This window comes from Choristoneura fumiferana, chromosome 10 (genome assembly GCF_025370935.1).
Source record: "Choristoneura fumiferana chromosome 10, NRCan_CFum_1, whole genome shotgun sequence".
NCBI lineage: Eukaryota > Metazoa > Arthropoda > Insecta > Lepidoptera > Tortricidae > Choristoneura > Choristoneura fumiferana.
In genome coordinates, this window is record NC_133481.1 from 10,972,222 (window position 1) to 10,992,093 (window position 19,872).

Below are 19,872 nucleotides of genomic sequence, written 5' to 3' on the forward strand. Positions count from 1 at the left end.
CTTCGAGTTTCGTAGTAGCCCTGCTGGCCCTATCTACGAAATGCAAAACTCGACCTTCGTATGTTGCCATCCCGCTGACGCTTATCTCATTTAATACACGAGTGAAAGGACGGTGCGATACGAACTTCGTTTTTCCAGTTTTGTAGTAGCCCCTCTGTGTTATGATTTTTTTACGTTGGCACTAAGTGATGAACACTGTATTTTTACCTGTGCTTAAATTTTATCACTTTATCGTAAAAGTGCATTTATATTTTCAAAATAGAATATTGAATGCTTTAATGTTATTTTTGTTATCATAAAATATACGTTTCACCGACTATTTACAATTGTATCGGAAACCGAAATCATAGAGCAGCACTGTTCGTTTTATGCTGGCCACATTATTTTTACATTTGACATTTCAGACTGTCATTTTAGTATCTAGGTTTCACAAATAGACCATAATCAAATCAGTCCCGTGGTTCATCCACTAATCATGAGTTTTTCATTAACAGATAGTAAAAATGACATCATTTTATGTTTGTACTGGACTTAAATTCGTAATTTTCCGGACGTGTGAATTGATAACATTGTGTTTACGCCAATAACAGCCTTCCGAGTTCTTTAAAAATAAAGCTCCTTTGGGCAGTCGGGTAAAAAATCTCGAGGTTCTTACTTATTTTCACAGAACGAAAAACGAAATAGTTGCAAATAAGCATTTTTAATCACCCAAACACACATAAAAGCTGAAGTATATTACAGTTGCCATAATACATGTCCTAATCTACGCACATATTCGCTTATTTGTTTTAATTTCTCTCTATACTCCACATTTGGTTTTCACAATACATTTATCATTAAGTTGTTAATATTAACGAAACACAACTGTCAGTATCAGAAAGCAAACATAATATCGACTAATAAAGAGAGCACATATCAACATGCAAAATTCCTATTAGATTCGAACAAATGAATGCGATAAACCAACCGTTATTGGTGTTGCTTATCTGCGTAATTAGAAAGAAACTAATCTGTTACCATTTGTGTTTGTAATGGGAACCTGTGAGTGCCATGCAGTCGCGCGCGATAACGGTATAGATTATTGCGGGTTATTAGTAATCGGCTCAATCGAAATCCATAGATATTGATGTTACTCGAGTAAGCCATTTTACGCAACCAAAAGATTATCGTGTGTTTGTTTTTTTGTGAAGTGAAGAGGGATGCCTTTGCCTAGCAGTGAGACACAAAATGGGCTATATTAAAAAAATACCAAACCCATTGCCCAAACCCGTTGAATTACTGAGCATAATACTCACAAACAACTTTCATATATTTAACTGCGGACGAAATGATCCTTGAAAATTATATTATGAGCATTGTAAAGTGATACACGGGGAATTGAGGGTAATGGCCCAGTCGTTAACAAAGACATTTCAAAAATTACGCACCGCGGAATTGGGCACTTTCCGCCCGCCGCGGATTCGTCATGAGGGAGTGCGCATCAAATATTCAATTTTAAAACAACCGCTAAGAGCGAAACGTCATCGCCTACACCGCCGCAGCTGAGACTTGGCGATTTAGAAATTTGGGTACAGATGGGACACGCACTTTGCCCACCCAGAAATGAGATAAGTAACAAATTGCATTAGCGAAAGTGAAACATACGAACGAACAGGAAAAAATATCACCTTAAATGTCAGCAAATTGCCTCTGGTAATGGTTTAGAACGTGCAAGTGACAACAAGAAATGCTGGGTCTCTTGCAAATTATACTGTCAAGAACAAGAAAATGGCAAAGAGAGTAGGAAAAATTTCATTAGCGCCAATCAAATTGACGAGGTCCAAAATGAAGCTCGCGAGAGAGTCATAATCACGGAGTTCAGAAGGCACCCCTCGACGTGAGGTCTTATTAAAGGAATAATATTTACAAAACGAGACGCCTCAGAAATCCCCAAATTAAGATCTCGCTGAAACCCGCCCAACTTCCACAAAGTGGAATCATTAAATTAAAAATGTAAACTTTTCTCTTAGCAAGGTAATGGGCATCCCGATGTAGATAAATAGATGGAATAGCTGCAAAAAGGAGCATTTTCCTGTTCATTAAATTTTTCTTTCGCTTTTTTATTTCGACCCCTGGTGCTAATTTTGTTGGAATTCACGCCCCTCGGCTCCACCCGCTGGGGCTCAATCACAGAAATTTTATATCCGGAATTAAATAAGTACCCGACAGCATTACGAACAAAATTTAATATGAGCTTATTTCATCAGAGTTTCTTTCTTAATTAATCAGATACTGCGTTGCGCTTCTTTCGTTTAATGTGAAACCAAAAGATTACGATTAATCTTATTTTTCCTGTGTTTGCAGACAAGTCCTCGCCTTAATTGCAGTCTTGTTCCTGTGACTCGGCTCGGATCGGTCCCGAAGATGTCAGGAATTCAATCAAGAAGCGAAATATTCTCATCAGTGGCAACTTATTCCAGAGGGTGGTTTATGTTGGTAACTCGATTGTCTTCATAGATTCAGCGGTAGATACTCTCTGAAGGAAACGGCAGTGCGCTCGGTAGCAAATGCAATTATACCTACTAATATGCCGTCTGCGACCACCGCCCGCCACACCGCACGCTCCAAGGGACGCCACCCTTTAACTGTTTAGAGGAGATCAGTTGAAATTTAGTTATCGTGCTCTTGCACCTGAGTTTGCTTGTCAATTATATAACTGGTGGCAAAATTAGATGCAGTACTACTTCAGAAAACTTTATCAACTGCTCTTTAGTAAAGAAAATCTGCCTTTAATCCTTCGAATAAGATAAATAGAGGCGAGACGAATATCGCGTTTCATATTTTGTGCAAATATTATTTTAATATCCGACATCAAACATCTCGTTCGCCAGACGATATCGATGCTCTCATAAGATATTGATTGGTACAAATAAGGAAATCGAATTATTCAATGTCCGCCCCTCATTTGTTTCCGGCCCCCTCCAGCAGAGATGAAGAAATTCTTTCGAGTTTTCGATTACTTGTCTAATTAATTTTATAGATTCATTTGTCTTGAGCACTTTGAATTAAGCGCAAACATTAGAGTCCAGTTATTATATTGACTGAGAATTTTAAACTACGTAGGTAGATACTAAAAAATATTCTTAAATTGTCGCTGTCATTATATTCCCTGCAGCTTAGCAGATTACAGGTGCGTTCCTGGTCGTACTTCAAGATGTGTGGAAGGAGGGAGTGGGGTAGGGGTGTGAAACACGAGCAGTTAGGGTATGGTGATGAGAGGGAAAGTTCATAGCGTTTCTCATCACGCCTCCGCGCGCAAGTGGGTGAGTGCGGTTAGTGACCAGAGCAACGCACCGGCCATTCATGACGTAATTGGCGAGAGGGCTCATTAAACACAAGGATTCTCACATGGTGCGCACGTTAGCACCTTCATGGGGGCATCGGGGACCAGTTTAACACGCTACTGAGATTTATTTATAAAAAAATAATTAGAAGACACATTATCAAAGACCTACAATTCATGTGCCTGCATCGGCTGTCAGTCACTCACTATAAATGGTCTTTAGTATTATTCACTAGTTTTATTGCATATGGGTACTTTATCTATTTATATTATATTACTACTACGTTATTATATTAGTATTATAATACATTACTAACTTTATTTCGCGGCTTCGCTCCCGGGAGAGAAAAATGTTGGCTTACTCTCTTTTCTATCCTGTGAGAATTTCGAAAAATCCCTTCGTCTGCCAAATTTCAAGTCTCTAGCTCCAGTGGTTATAGGCCGTGTTTTCTGTCAGTCCGTCACTCAATTTAACGTTAATAAGTATTTTAAAGGTATACATTTTGTGATTTATTAATCAACTTACATTTTGTCAGTATCTGTCCAAGCTACCTTTTTAGGGTTCCATAGCCCTACAAGGAAACCTTATAGAAGTCTTTTAGTTCCGGCATGTCGGTCCGTCCGTCCGCCCGCGGCTTAGCTTTGAGACTGTTAGTGTTAGAAAGCTGTTATTTTGCATGAGTAGAGTATGTACCTATATTTGTTAACTAAGTCGACAAAATGGTAAAATAAAAATATAAAAAAACAATTTTTGGTGATCTAAACAGACACCGAATATTATTCGCGCAGTCGATCAGGTACTACAATAAATATTATTTATATCATACACCATCATAGCATAGTATACATTAAGTAGTTAATATCGGGACTATTAACAGTAACAAATATCACCCATAAGGGTTGCTTATTCAAAATAGGTATGGTATGTCAGATTGGCTCGTCGGGGCACAGTTCGCACAAAAGGTGCACAGGCGGACACCTCAGTGATTTCACAACAAACACGTCGCCATCTCGCTACCACACGATATTATGTCGATCGAAAATTCTCTATCGCTGTTCAAATTTTGGAACAGTTTCTTATCCCTTGAGAACTCCTCGAATTTTTATTAAAAATCACCGTTTCTTTTCATGCTCTAATCGAAACTTTAGACTGTTAAATACCTAACGATTGAAAGTACTGGAACGATTTAAAAATGCTTCCACAAATAGGAAGCTATATTAACATATAGTAGATTGTACAAGAGCATAAAACGTGCCATTTTACCCGAGCGAGGCGAGGTTGCATGGATAGACGCGTCGAGGGGAAAATGCGTTTAATGCTAGATGTTTTACACTGCTTTTCACTTAGATTGTGAGGAAATGAAATAGCAGAGGAAGCAATTTTCACTTTCTATGTACCTTTTATTTTTTTTAATTGATATGATTGGTTTTTTTGGTTATTGGTTATTTATTTTAATTGATATGATTGGTTTTTTGTTTTATATAAATTAAAAATTATTAAAAAATATGTACTTAGAAACTTTTTTTTGTGGCTGTTGACACCTGATTACCTTGGTCGTAGACGAAGATTTTACTTTACGCACTAGAGCACAAAAAGTCATTTTATGTCGACCAGATTCAGCATAAATACGAACTTTACGAGCATGAGAAGTCAAAAAGTACTTTTTGTTGCGGGAAAGTTATAAAATTATTAGTAAAACTATACAATGCTTTATCCGATATTTTTATAAGGATCCATTAAAAGGCATGAGGTAAGGAAGATATTAGTAAATTTTCTATGGGTACGTACGTTTTTTTTAGTCGTTATCACCTACTGTAAGTATTGTTACCGATAACGGTTGACGTAATTGTATATAATATTCCCCAAAAGCATGAGTAAAACTAAGAGGTTTGAAAATAGGCGCTACGTCAAAAGCACAGGTGGGGTGTCGGCACGACCCTTTAGAAAATCATTTCCATTCCGTTTTCCGAACTGAAAATTGCCCACGGACGGTCAAAGGGTTAACGATTTAGTGTTTATTTGAATCCGGCCTTTGTTAGTTTAAAAGGCGTTAGAATGTAAACGGATCCTTTGTTTCGATTGCCGTTTGTTTTGCACCCACACCGCGTTTAAACGTCATAAGTTTTCTACGTAATGGGTGCTATTTGTGCTTTGTTTTTGGGAAGTTTATTAAGCGATATATTGATCAGATAAAGTTTAGATTTTGTTTCAACTAATTTCCTACATTTAAATAGACCCGCGCATGTTAATACCAATGACTCCCATAGAATCCCACAACAGTATTAAAAAGAACAAAATTAATACGTCAGTTGATTTACCTAATCTTAACGTATTTCTATCTTTATCTTAATACTCGAAGAGCTACCGTTCGGGTATTATAAGAGAAAAGAATTCGAAATGACATAAAGCTTTGAATTCCATTAGGTAGATTAATACCTTGGGACTCTCGGATTATAAATATACAAACAAACTAATACAAATAAACTGGTAATAGAATGCAATAACAAAATCGAAATATCATTTGATGACGTCGTGAAACTGATTTAAGATCAGTGATGCAAAATTTTACAAAAAAGTTAACAAGACTGTAACAAAAACGCGAGAATCAGACCGCTATGCTTTGCATTCCCTTTTTATATGAACCACAGCATGGCATCGGGCTCAATGAGTCCTCGCAGTGGGGAGTCCACGGTAGCTCCTCATACCTTTTTGTACGGCCAACGTTTTATCAAATACGGTAATGGTCGGCTTTATGGCGCCAACAAAAGAAGCGTGCCAACAGAGGCGTTAAATCCTTTACGATTTGATGATGATCACGCATTTGTCATCCGAACAGTTTTGGGCCTCGTTATTACCCATGCGTAGTGCAACGCGCATTCTATTCTGAGAGGGATTTGATCTTCTAAAATAATTTGGTGCCACTTACCCAGGTGCTTGGTTCCGACGTGACAATTCAGTGAATGGAATTTTCTGAAACTGTGCCGATAGGTCTTAAAATTGGGTAACGACAATTTAGGTGCACTCATTAAACTAATTTTTCACCTAAGAAGAAGCCAAAATAAAACGTCCACAAATGAAATTAAACTATTTTGGTTAAAATGAAATAAATAGTCATGCTGAAGAAACTAAACACGGATAGGTAATTAATGCAATACTAACTACGGAATAGGTTTTGTAAATTTATCTGTGATATGGTCAGGATTGATCGTATTAAAGCTAGGGTTGTAACCTGGACCCAAAACACCGACAACAATCAATTAACCCACAATAATATTGAGTAAAATAATCACACCAATAAGAAAACACAATGAGGAAATATTCCAATCGAGCACCAACTAATCAGATTGGGCGATGATTGTTCAAGACCAAATTCTATGGCACAAATAATGGGTCCTACCTGGAAAATAGGTTCTAATGCATGAAATTTCGCAAAAATAAATTAATAAACACGAAATGAAACATTGATAAGCATTTCTTTGAAAAAAATACTGAGTTTAATATCCTGCGTTGCGGGTGTGTCGAGGTCTTCCAGGCTACCCCTTAGCCTGAGAGCGACCGGCGAGCGGCCGAGTCCGCCCGAACGTTTTCGAACGAAACCGAATCCGGCCGAACGAAACCGAACGCGCGCCGCGAGCGAGATAGCGACATACCTGTCTGGCGCTTTCATTGACAGGCACCTGAAATGAAGAAAAAAATCGATCCAATTCGTTGAAAATTTAAATTTCAAAAAATTTTGACTGACTACTCACTGCACGGGCGGTATAAACACAGATAAATTTACATGCAATCTGACTATTAGTGGAAGATTCGCCTCTGTTGTGAAAAAATGGTAAGCATGCACCGAAAAAAAATAAGTATGTCCAGTTCGAATTAGTTCATCTCAGCTTTCACTCTATAGGTATCTATTCAAACAGCAACTGACACACACAATTGACATGTTCATAGTCGCGATCAATCAAAGAAAAAAATAAGTACCTATTCCCTTTATGAGGGGACATAATGCAACAAAAAACGAAACATACAAAAATTAAAAGTAAACATGCCAAAAAAGAACAAACAATAATAGGGCAAAAACAGTTAAAAACAACATTGCAAGATGCATTAGGACAGTTGTTAAAATATGGGGTAGCGTCGAGCGGCTTGACTCCGGGAATATTGTGCGCTTGCACGCGATCTCGCTGCGCGGCGCCGGCGCGATCGGCCGCTCTCGGGCACGCTCGGCCACGCTCGGCTCATACGTCAACTACGAGTATCCATAGTGTATTCAAAAACATGGTAAGATAACCGGAAGCTGGGTTTTATTTCCCTATGATATCATAGTAGATTAAAATAAAGTTTATGCGTTGTCTGTCGTCATATCTAGCGCGAAGTTACGTTGTTCTTGGTAAAGTACAAAAAACTTCTACACTGGAACGATACCTATACCTACTGCAATCTATTACTATTACTAAGTAACAACACATTTGAATACGGCAAGGAATTAATCAATAAAAACTGATTACTATAGTACCATTAATATATAGCTGTAGCCAGCAAAAGGTTACTCCCTCCCAATGGACGAATTTATTAAATTATTACCGGACGAGATCACGCAAACGAAATCGTAAAATTAAAGGAAATCCATTCCGTCAAATTGAACGCAATCCACTAACATATTTCTGTATTGGTTAGGGCCAAGTTTTATGGTTATTACGAGAACGTGTTGCTGAAATATTTTAGAAAATGACGTGAGTTAGACAACGCCGGCTAATAATGAAGTCGTCAAAACTGCTGAAAAGAAAAATTACTAAACGGAACAAAAGTGGCAAACAATAAAAAGAACGAGCAATAAATAAAGTAGTCCGACGGAACGGTGCAGACAATACATTTCACTTCGCGTGTGAACAGAACGCTGATGACTATCGTTTTGTGCTATTTTGACACAAATATTTTTCTCGTCGATATTGTAATCGCCGGCACTTACCGCGTAGAACCCACACATGTAAAATCGAGAGTCACTACTCGAAAAACCTATCTATCAATATTAGAACACAAAAAAAATGCAAGTCAGTTAATAATCCCGAATCGGCAATCGACAATGGAAATAGTCACAGTCACTTTTTTAATAATGGCAACTCGGTATTTTTTCTTTTTTATTGCCACCCTAGGTACGTTTGACATTTGAACCGTCTGATGACTCGACCGCCATGATTGATCGTCGCGACCCACTAAATGAGTGCAATTTAGCGTATATTTCCCCACTTCCAATTTAATGTTTAATTTTGTTATTGTTATATAATTCATAAATACTTAATCAACGCTAAGCTTGCTCAATGTTAAGCTAAATTTGTAAAAGCCTACAGCAAATTCTTTAAACCAAATAAAATTCAAATTATTAACATACAAATTAACTGTTGAACTGTGACTGGTAATCATTTGTCAGTCCGGAGTGTCATTCGGATCCCACAGTAAGATTACAATTCGCTGTCATTCCAGACTGTAGTCTTGGACGATTAATTTAAAGTTCAAATTTCATGTCTTCTTCTCGCAGCCTGTATCTAACAACTTCAAGATTTGTTTGACAGTTGTAAACAATAATGAATCTTATGACAACCATGTCAGTGATGGAATTAGTGTGTTTGTTGTTATTGTCGAAGAAATGAGCGTTGTGGTGTACAATTTATCATCGAAGCAAGTATCCGCCCAAGCCGTAACGAATCACTAGTAAATAAATTGACCACAGACGTTTCGGGCATTTCTTTTGAGGTGGCGTCCGGAGGTACTTTGATATCCATTTGTAGCCAAGGCTTTATTGTTTTATGTGATTCATCAAGATGTAGTTAACCTGTGCATGTTCAATCGCTTTTTTTTACGACTACTGACTATTGAGAAAGGGATAGCTGGAAACAAGTTTATACCTTTTTATTCATCCATTTTGTTTTTAGCTTTTTATCATCCGCAATTCTAACCCATAGCATAAACATAAATTTTTGTGGGTGCTTGCACTATACGACTATCACATAAGCACATAAGCTGTAGGTAGAAGAGAGTTAAGACCTTTAAAATTCAACTTCACTAGCACTTCCTACCAACAGAAGTAACGCTACTTATCAATCTCAAATATGTTACAAACTAAGCCAATAAATTACATATGACAGGCAGAATTAGATTGATACGTTCTAGGCTAAACATTCAATTGATTCGACGCCGGGATGTGGGGGTCTAACAGCCTATTTACAACGACATGTCAAACAAAGCTACGCATCAAATATAGTAAAATATGTATATCCTATGGATCTGACTATATCTATACCTACACCTACTATAAAAAGAGCATCTGGGTCAATCAACTTTTTAGTGTAGCTGGTTGCGATGGTGACGTCTCCTGGGTCACTTTTTAAAAGTATGATTTTATGGAGTACAAATCCACTAAAGTTACGAATTGTGACAGTTTTAAGGCAATTCCTTCATGGCTCACCTCATAAGCATGCTAGTAGTATACATTTAAGCAAGTGTATCACTAATTTCACGTTTTAAACTTTCGTAATTTTTACTCTCATAGTCAAAATACCACAAACGGGACTTAACACGCTAAAACAAATAAGTAATATTTACCTCGACGTTTCGACCACATTACAGTGACCGTGGTCACAAGTAAACTGAAGTGTGGGGTGTCAAGTCTGCTTAGCAGCGCGAGTCCTTCGAACTTCCCGCACTTGGTCACAAAAAGTACCGGCACTCGTATCTCAAACTGCGCGTAGTAATCCTGTTATAAATAAGCGTCGGCGTCGGGATCCTGGGATGAATGTTCGGAGGGACGATCGGACGTTGTTAGTGTTGTGTGTCGGTGTGATGGGGCGACAAATAAAAATGACCAAGTGCGGGTAGTTCGAGATACGAGTGCCGGTACTTTTTGTGATTAAGTGTGGGAAGTTCGAAGGACTCGCGCTGCTAGGTAGACTGGACATCCCACACTTCAGTCTACTCGTGACCACGGCCACTGTAATGTGGTCGAAACGTCGAGGTAAATATTACTCGTGTGTTTTAGCGTGATAAGTTCCGTTTGTGGTATTTTGATTATCACTGATGTCTCCTGGGTCACGGGACAGAATAACAACACTTAAGTTGATTGACACATCTCATCTACAAATATTTTGAAATACAAATCATCAACATATTGTAACCATATCGAATTGTTTTAAAGTCTCAGGTCTAGAAAGAAAGAAGTTTAGTGAAAAAAAACAGCAGTTACCAAAGGTTTTTTTTTAACTCGGATGACACACTTATGTGCTTATTAACTTGAATTATTTTATAGTACTAATAATGTAGTATTTAGTGGGCTCGACTTATCCTTATGTTTAATACAGTAGGTACACATATAATTAAACACAACGAAGTCCTTAAAAGCTGTCTATACAAAGATGTTATTAAGTAGTATATTTATCTAGTTTATTTACGATTGAATTAGGCGAATAATGTTTATTTCCGAGTACAGTAGCGGAATTGATTATAATTACAATGGAATCATAAATCTCGATTCGTGAGTTCGAGAGCCAGGAATTTCATAGCTCTCAATTAAAACGTAGAAATAATTATTTGGAAGCATCCACCCCCACTTGGAAATCAAATTAATAATGTAAATACGAGTAGCTGTCCCTCCTCCACAGATACTCAACCTCTTTATTAGATATTCTAAGATGATTTGCTAAAATTAAAATTAGAAGTAAATTTTAATAAGTATCTGTAGGTTTAGATGTGGCTTACAAATTGACATTTGAAAGTTCCAGGCTCAACTGAAGAGTGACCGAAGTGGCGAGCATAAGGACAGTGACTCTTAGTGAAACACACGGCACACCACACAATCAGGAAATAACGAACTGATAAACAAAACTTGTCGCACTTAGGCTAATCTAACCATCCTAATAAACGATTTTATCAATTAATGGCAATGCTCAAAATCTGTAAAGCTTCGTTTTCTCCAAACAAAAACAATGCAGGAGAGTATAGCCTCATCTCTACTTTCTATGGCAGGTAACAGCAGCGCGGCGTCATAACAACTCGATTCCCAGTTACCTACACTTTTTACATGACGTCAATGATGACAAGTGTTTGTGAACGAGAACTCCTAGGGGTTGCTCTCGAAAGCATACTTACTTACCTAACGCACTCTTCTTTCACATTCCATTCACTCGACGCCACCGGATAATAGTTCCATCTCTTCATTAAATATTGCATCCGAAAACTTACATTATTTAATTGAATTAAAAATGAATGAATGAATTGCATTAAATAATGTGAGTAAATGGAAAACAAAAGCAACAGCAGCATCAACTCTTTAAGCGCACCTGCCCTAACAAACTTTTGAAACCAAATTTTTTAAGGAAAAATAATAGCACTGTTATCTTCCGAAGGGCATTCATTTCCCTTCATCCGCAATACAGCGAGAAACAGCGCAATTAGTGCGTTACCTTTCGTTTAAAACACGTTTTCCAGTTAAAGAGATGAGAAAGCTACAATAAGATATTATAATAATTAGCTACGTATCTAATTACTTCTCAATTTGGTTTTTTTTTTTAAATCTTATTTAACGTTGAATTAAGGAATTGTTATTAAAATCAAACAAAATCTTTGTAGTTTGTATTTGTAGGTACTTTTTATTATTTAGTTGCTTTGAAACAATCACTAATAAATAACGAATTCAGTACATTATTTTGAGGAAGAATCTGATTTTATTGTTTTAGTGTGATGTATTTCCTTTCTAACTAGTAAAAATTTGAACTAAATATAACCGACTGATCGTCAAAGGCAAAATCATTCAACAAAAAATATACAGCCGCTACCATCATGTCAGTATACCATTATTATTACCACTATTTACTATGTTAATATAGTTGAGCCCTTGGCACATGTACCATACAGACGGACGCCACAAATTGCCGTGTAATTTAATAATGTCAGTGAACATGGAAAGAGACCAATTTCAGAGAAAAAAGTCTTTGAATAAAAGTCGCCGACATTACCAGTAACTGGGCTGTCATCGATTAATTATACATACGCTGTAAAATTGTAGGTATTAACGAAATTGTTATTACCTTTAGGTACTGCGTTTCTGTTAGTAATAGAAATAAGGCAAGCAATCTTGACCTGTCTTTTTATTGAAAAATACTTTTTCGAAATAAGTAACAACAAGAATTGATATATTTATGTAGTGACTGGAAGCTTTTTCTTTTTCTAAAAAAATATCTGTAATAAACGATACTCATGCGTAATATTATATATTTAAGCCGGAACTTTCATCTAAGTGGTCACTATAATAAGTATTATAAAATCCATACTACTATTATAAATGCGACAGTGTGTGTGTTTGTATGTTTGTCCGTCTTTCACGTCGAAATTGATGTTTTTGGCATAGAGTTAGTTTATGGGCCAGACAGTCACATAGGCTATTTTTTATACCGGAAAATGCACAGTTCCCGAGGGAGCAGCGCGCGATAACCAGATTCCACGCGGGCGAAGCCGCGGGCAAAGCTAGTGTCATTATATAATACAAAAATTGACGGGCCGATGTTGATTGTGGATATCATGTTATTGTGATGTTTACCCAAGACATTCTAGGTCAGAATGAAGTAATTTTAAACAAAACCCGTGCTTTCGATATTTTGCTACCATAGTATAGCCTTTAATATCTTGCAGTATTAACTCGGCCCGCCCTAATCTTTCCCCTTTCTAGGCCTGCGAAGGACACCATCCTTCACGCTTCTTGTGTAATACTCCGAAGAATTATTATTTCTGAATCGTTTAAGTCCTTGTTCAGTGTCTGTAATCCCGAGCCGAGATTAAAATGTTCTCCCAACGCTAATTAAAAGGGTAACTTTTTTACCCAAATGATTAATCGAGACATTCGCTTTGTTTACTTTAAATAAGTTTATTAAAAGAAATAAATTAGATCGTTTTACTTTGTTATTAATTATTATTTATTAGCAAAGTGCCCGGTGCAAAATTTGCATTAATGAGTATTTTAATGTTCCATATAAATGAACGCAGAGCGACGCAACTTGTTCAATTTGAATGAATCTCAAAAGGCGACCGTGTTTAACTAAACGACACTATGGCCACGAATATTTATTTTGCCGGTAAGCATGTACGTGTTCAAAAAATTATGCACCAGAGACATTGTTGAATGGATGATTTTTAAGGGTATGCATCAATACCTGTATTTAATTTGTTTTATTTTTCAATTAATCTTGTGTGTATCATACTTAGCTTATTGTACCTACTGTTTAATTTTATTGTTAAGGTATTGTTACTCTGTTGGACGCCTTGACCAATGCTGTAAGTCCTCAGGATTTTTTCAAGAAATAAATAAATAAATCCTAACTAATATTATAAATGTGAAAGTTTGTGAGTGAGTGAGTATATTTCGTGTCGGGGCAGATATTTGTATGAAAAATACGAATGTTTGTTCTCGGGTCTTGGGTGTTTAATATGTATTTAAGTATGTATCTAATATATATATCCGTTGCTTAGTACCCATAGCTTTGCTAAGCTTACTTTGGGACTAGGTCAATTGGTGTGAATTGTCCCTTGATATTATTATTATTATTATTTGTTACTTCTTCACGCTGAAACGACTGGACGAATTTGAATGAAATTTGGCAAAAAGTTAGTTTATAACCTGGATTAAACCATAGGATACTTTTTATCCCTATATTCCCACGGGATAGGGATAAAATCTCTAAATAACAACCGCTGGGATTAGAGTCATGAAATTTGGTATGTAGCTAGCTGGATGTCTAGAATAACACATAGGCTACTTTTTATCCTGATGTTCCCACGGGATAGGGATAAAATCTTGAACTAATAACCGCTGGGCTTAGAGTCATGAAATTTGGTATGTAGATAGCTGTACATCTGGAATAACACATAATCTACTTTTATCCCGATGTTCTCACGGGATAGGGATAAAATCTCTAACTTATAACCGCTGGGCTTAGAGTCATGAAACTTGGTACGTAGTTAGCGGACATCTGGAATAACACATAGGCTACTTTTTATCTCGATGTTCCCACGGGAAAGGGATAAAAACTCGAACTAACAACCGCTGGGCTTAGAGTCATGAAATTTAGTATGTAGATAGCTGGGCATGTGGAATAACACATAGGCTACTTTTTATCCCGATTTTCCCATGGGATAGGGATAAAATCTCGTAATTGGCATGGGTGTTTTAATTTTACGTCAATGAAAATCACGATGTAATTTTAGGGAATTCCCACGAGAATTTAATAAAATCCGGAATTTCAATTCAACTGCTGTACCCAATGATTTACGCGTGCGAAGCCGCGGGTAAACGCTAGTAATAAATAAATAAAATGCCACTCGAAAATAATAAAAATCTGCGTTATATTTAAAATTCAAATATAGTAGTAGAAATATTTTTACTATTACACTACTATTTATTGTAATATTTCAGTAGCACGAATTTGTTCTTGTAGTAAGATTTCAAATAGTTTAGAAAATATACTAATTTTTTTTATTAGCATTTCGTCAATACTTAAAAAAATCTCGCATCTCAATTCAATACATCAACAAAATTGACTCTTGAAATAATGTTTATACTCGTATAGTTCACTCAGGGAAATTATAGTACCGATGGTGAAGTGCGAGCTTTTTTTAAAAGTTGTGACAATTTGCTTGTATTCAATTATTACACATAATGGCAATACAGCGTAATAATTATGACTCCAATGTAGGTTGCAACACGCCTTGAAAATGCACTCAACACTCATTGCACCTAATGGCAATTCAACATGTTACATGTGGATTGTATAGTCATAAGTGTCATAACTTTCAACATCTATACCTATAGTTACAAGGGGTAACTATAATAATGTATGTCGTGCTAAATTGAGTACAGACGTTTAATAAAAGCTAATGAATTTAATAACTTTTTGCAACTCTATTTATTTTTAAAGTTCAATGCTGTAGTTTACATATTTAATTATTGTTGTGTGACTGCCATGCATGAATTACTTTGAAACTGAGGTTGTTTTGCTCGCGACTGCGTTCTCCATCTCTTTCTACCCTTATTTTATACCGTGTGTGTGACAGAATGAACCGCGGATAATATAAATCTAGTTACATATAAACTTCATTCGCAATCGAAGTCATTAAGTTACTGTTTCTAATTTATAATAAAATGTACTATGTAATGGATCCCAGTTGCTCGAAATTCATTTTCAGCGACTACAAAATAGCGTCAAAAACAAGGTGAATCCATAAACCTCAATTTTTCCTCACAGTCGGTAAAAAGAAGATACTTACAGGAGCGCTTAGCTCGCGGCACCGACTCCGCCGTCACGATTTACTTCACATCAGAACATAATTGATTTCTCAGCTCTGAACTTACCCTGAATTAAATTACATCTCAATTTTAATAGGCATAGAGCTGCAGATTCAATTGCGATTGTTTCAGATAAGTAAATATAATGTTGGTAAATATAATTTGCAATGGGAAGTCGTAACTGTTTAAGTTTAGATGCTTGTCTTGGGTTAGAACCCGTTTGTTCGGGGAGCTATGGAACTATGATAACCTGGCCTGTTTTCAACGTGCATTTGTTATGACATACATAAACTAGATCTATTGTACATATAGAATGTGCAAATAATTGTTTCTAATGAATTTTATTTTTTTCAACTATTTAAACTTACTGATACCTACCTAATATATGCTGTCTAATATCTATTTAGAGTTCATGCAGAAGATAGGTACAGTCACCAGCACCAATATCTGACACAACAAGCGTGCATAAATATCAGTTACGACTCTATTTCTAGGGCCGGAAGGACTGTCAGATATTTTTGCATGCTCCGTGGTGGCAGATATTAATGCTGGTGTCTGTACTTGCTGACACTAAGAAGAGTGTGTTAATTTTTTATTTGTGACAGATTGTTCAGTTATTTTTACCACGGTGTCGCTTAAAACTTTAATGCATTAGATGACACAAATAACTGAAAAAGTTCACGTTGCAATGTATTTGTAGCAGAAAATCTGTAACATTGCGTGCAGTGTAATAGGCGAATAACTGCGCGAATGTATTAAGTAATTGCTTGGGAATTGGCCTGTCCGTCTGTGTATCGTTCTTGGCTCTCATATCCGGAGCACATGCATCATACGATATCATTAAGACATCAAACGTAGGGGAAACCACACCTTATTTTGTATAACGAATCCTTATTTAAGTAAATGGTTATAAATCCCCCCAGCTTTGCTTACTTACCATCGGAAATGCGGAAATTTGTGTTTATTTATTACTCTATTACGTTATGTTGGTGCGAAAGTGCTTTTATTTGGGTAGTTGGGTAAAACAAATTTATTTATACGAAAGAATATGTCTTGCACAAAACATTGCTTTATACTTTCTTACATGGGCTCGGCAACAAAATATGAAAATAAAAACAATAATTGAAGTACCTATCTATCTATAGGTAGTACGTTATGGTTTGGTGAAATAACTAAATCTGTACCTTTTAGGATTTCATACCTGAAAGGTGACAAACGGCACCCTATTAATACTGTCGCTATTTTATCCGGTGTGTCTGTCAGAGGGTTAATTAATTGTATCTCAAGAACTGTAATAGCTAAAATTTACAAAATAATTTATTTTAAAAATACACACTTATTGCTAACAAATAATAAAAAGTGGAACGTATATAGGCTGGGGTGATGATGATGATGATGAATACCCTTCACAAATAGGATAGCACAGAAAAAATACTAATACACATAGACTGTTAAATCTCAAATCTGCATGAAATGTAATTATGTAATATTATTATACAATCAATTAATCATATTATGCATTAATCAAAAATTACGTATCAGTTGCAATCGATCGCGCGCGGTTATAAAACTTATTTACAATGCATATCTAATAAACACTAATTAAAAGTGAAGGCCCGTAACACTGTGAATTACCACTCAATCCGTAAAAGCGATTAATTAAAGAACACAAATCAAATATCCTAACCATTTAAATTCTGTGCATTCTAACTACTTAATTGTAACATCACATCACCCATACACATACTGCCATATCGGTTACTACGAAAATTGACACTCAAATTTGACGAATACTTTCGAAAATGAAATTCCACATTTAAAAAAAAACGCTGAAAGAGATACTTACATTCTAAAATCCAATCAATAATTGACAAGATTTCATATTTCTAAGACTATCATTTGATTCGTTCTCTGTATTCTGTTTGGAAAGGGAAAGACGCTGATATTTTTAAAATTTCGCTACGATTATTAATTAATTTATTAAAAAAATTTAAGATGTGCTTATTCTAAAAGGGCATAACTCCAAAACTACCACACAATAGCTCCATTACTTTTGTCTAGTCTCTATTTAAAAAAAGATCACGTAAATCTGACGTAGACGTTGTCAAAATTATGACAGCTCCTTTTTCTGGTGAAAAAAGGCAAAGGAAACATATGGAGAAGTAAATTATAATAAATATTTTCCCATCTTCAGGAGGTAAAACTTTCGATTCCTGTAGCAATTTACAGGTGTTAAAAAAATGAAATAATGTCATCTGTGTTACGTACTAACTTTTAAATAATTAGGTATAATTTTTACGTTATTACTTTGAACATTATGTGTAACTTAGGGTAATAAAAGTCTCACAGACTTATCGTGATACGATTTTTCTGTATAATCACAATCTGTCATGAATTAATTGGATTAATTTTTAAATTGATCTTTTTTTCAATTTTATGTTCTTATCCTCAACAATAAATAAATGTGATCTATAGAGGACCATTTGTTCCATTCACGTCACGCAATCGTAGCAGCTCCGCCGTCTCCAATAACTCTATTGTAACTGCAGGTACTAATGATCATAAAAATAGTCATATGATAGCGTTGCGATAAACCGTTCATCGAACTTTGCGGCCGTGTGTATTAAAGCCCTGTACAAAGCAATACGTCTGTGCCGGACTGGATGCCCGGAAACCAGGAGTAGCCGAGGTACCTATACTGCAATATCTCAATATAATATATACAATATAAATATTCTTTATTGCACACCATAAATCAGCTGAACCTAATAATGAACCTTATTTATGAAAGAAATGGATATTTTTCGGGTTGAAAATCTAAGCGTACTTAAGTGTATGAGTATAAATAAGGAACTGTACATATGAACCTGATGTAACCATTAAGATCCTAATAAAATGAAAAACAATAATATATAAATTTAGGCTAACACATCCATTTTGACACATTCGTCTAAAATCAGACATCTGCTGCTGTGAGATGGACGCCGATTACGATTATGACAATAAACGACGCTCAGATGAAATGTAAAAGGTAAAATAAGTGACGCAATGACATAAGTTTCAGATGCTCAAATATGGTCACGGCCTTCTCCGCCTCGCAGCCCATCTGAAGTCTCTGGCCATAATCATGAGATGGGATGAAGACAAACTCACGCTTCCGCTGATACCGCAAACGTATGTGCACAAACAGGGCTTAATTCGCCAATTGACACGAACAGCCGGTGGCCAGTTACGAAACTCAATAATTAGAACTGCAGGAATGAAAAAATAGCTGAGAATTTCGATTGTAGATAAAGCAGCACGATTGTCTGGGATTGCATATTGAAAAAACATGCAACAGAGATAAGGCGTTACATGGTTGACTGACTGGAAGGCATCGCGGGCGAGCACTGGCTAATTGCATTTCCTACTGTATTACTACACTGGTGCATAACCGAGACTGCTGTTGGAAAAACATACCTTTAGCTACAATTAATTAACTATAATTAACACTTCTTTAAGCTAATTTTGTTTTTTGACGGAATATAATTCAGTACGCATGATATAATTATAAGTATGTAACCCATATATTAAGGAACTATATCGTTCATGGCTACTTTTATTGGACTGTTGCCTATTTTATTTATAATTTGAATAGGTAATATTTGAAAGCCTTATGTTTGCAATATTTTTAATTGTAGGTAAATTTGTCTCTTTTAGCTTTTAATTTAGAAGCACAATCGACTTTAAAAATACGTACACATTTTCACCTTATCGTAGAGAATAAAGTACAAAAATAATATAAAATTTGTAACTATAATTAATTTCAATCCATTTTTGCCCTAAATACCAATTAAGTTACGCTTTCAGTTAATCTCTTTTTTCTACGTGGACAATTTATAAACAGTTACGTCAGTATTGTTTTAATCGATAAACGTGATTCACGGTATTAATACTTTCACCAATCTTTATAAGTTGGAAAATATGCTTTGCCGAACTCTGAATGTATCGGGCTCTAGAATGAAGATGTTACAGGAAGAAGTTTCTCTCTTCACGGAAAAAAGGAATTCTTTGACCAAGAATATGCATAGTCTCAGGAATATTGTTTAAATCCAAGTAATTATTTTCTTTAAGTAAGATAATAGTTTTTATCCAAGACAATATTTGTCTTCATCCAGTACAATATGGCGTCCAGCTATATACGAAATATTATTGTCTTGACCAAGGGTACTTGTCTTAATCTAAGACATT

At 35.9% G+C, this 19,872-nt stretch overlaps 1 protein-coding gene across 9 annotated transcripts in view; it reads right to left on the reverse strand.

The window, feature by feature from the left end:
- The window catches only part of dac (dachshund family transcription factor), a 184,353-nt gene that overhangs the window by 146,078 nt on the left and 18,403 nt on the right, over positions 1–19,872 (reverse strand). For 4 of the 9 annotated variants that reach the window (XM_074093478.1, XM_074093477.1, XM_074093482.1 and 1 more), the window contains exon 2: positions 6,974–7,000. The exons of the other annotated variants lie outside the window; for them this stretch is intronic. In XM_074093478.1, the coding sequence (XP_073949579.1) occupies positions 6,974–7,000 (27 nt within the window). The remainder of the gene's footprint in view (positions 1–6,973; positions 7,001–19,872) is intronic. 9 annotated transcript variants of the gene reach the window in all.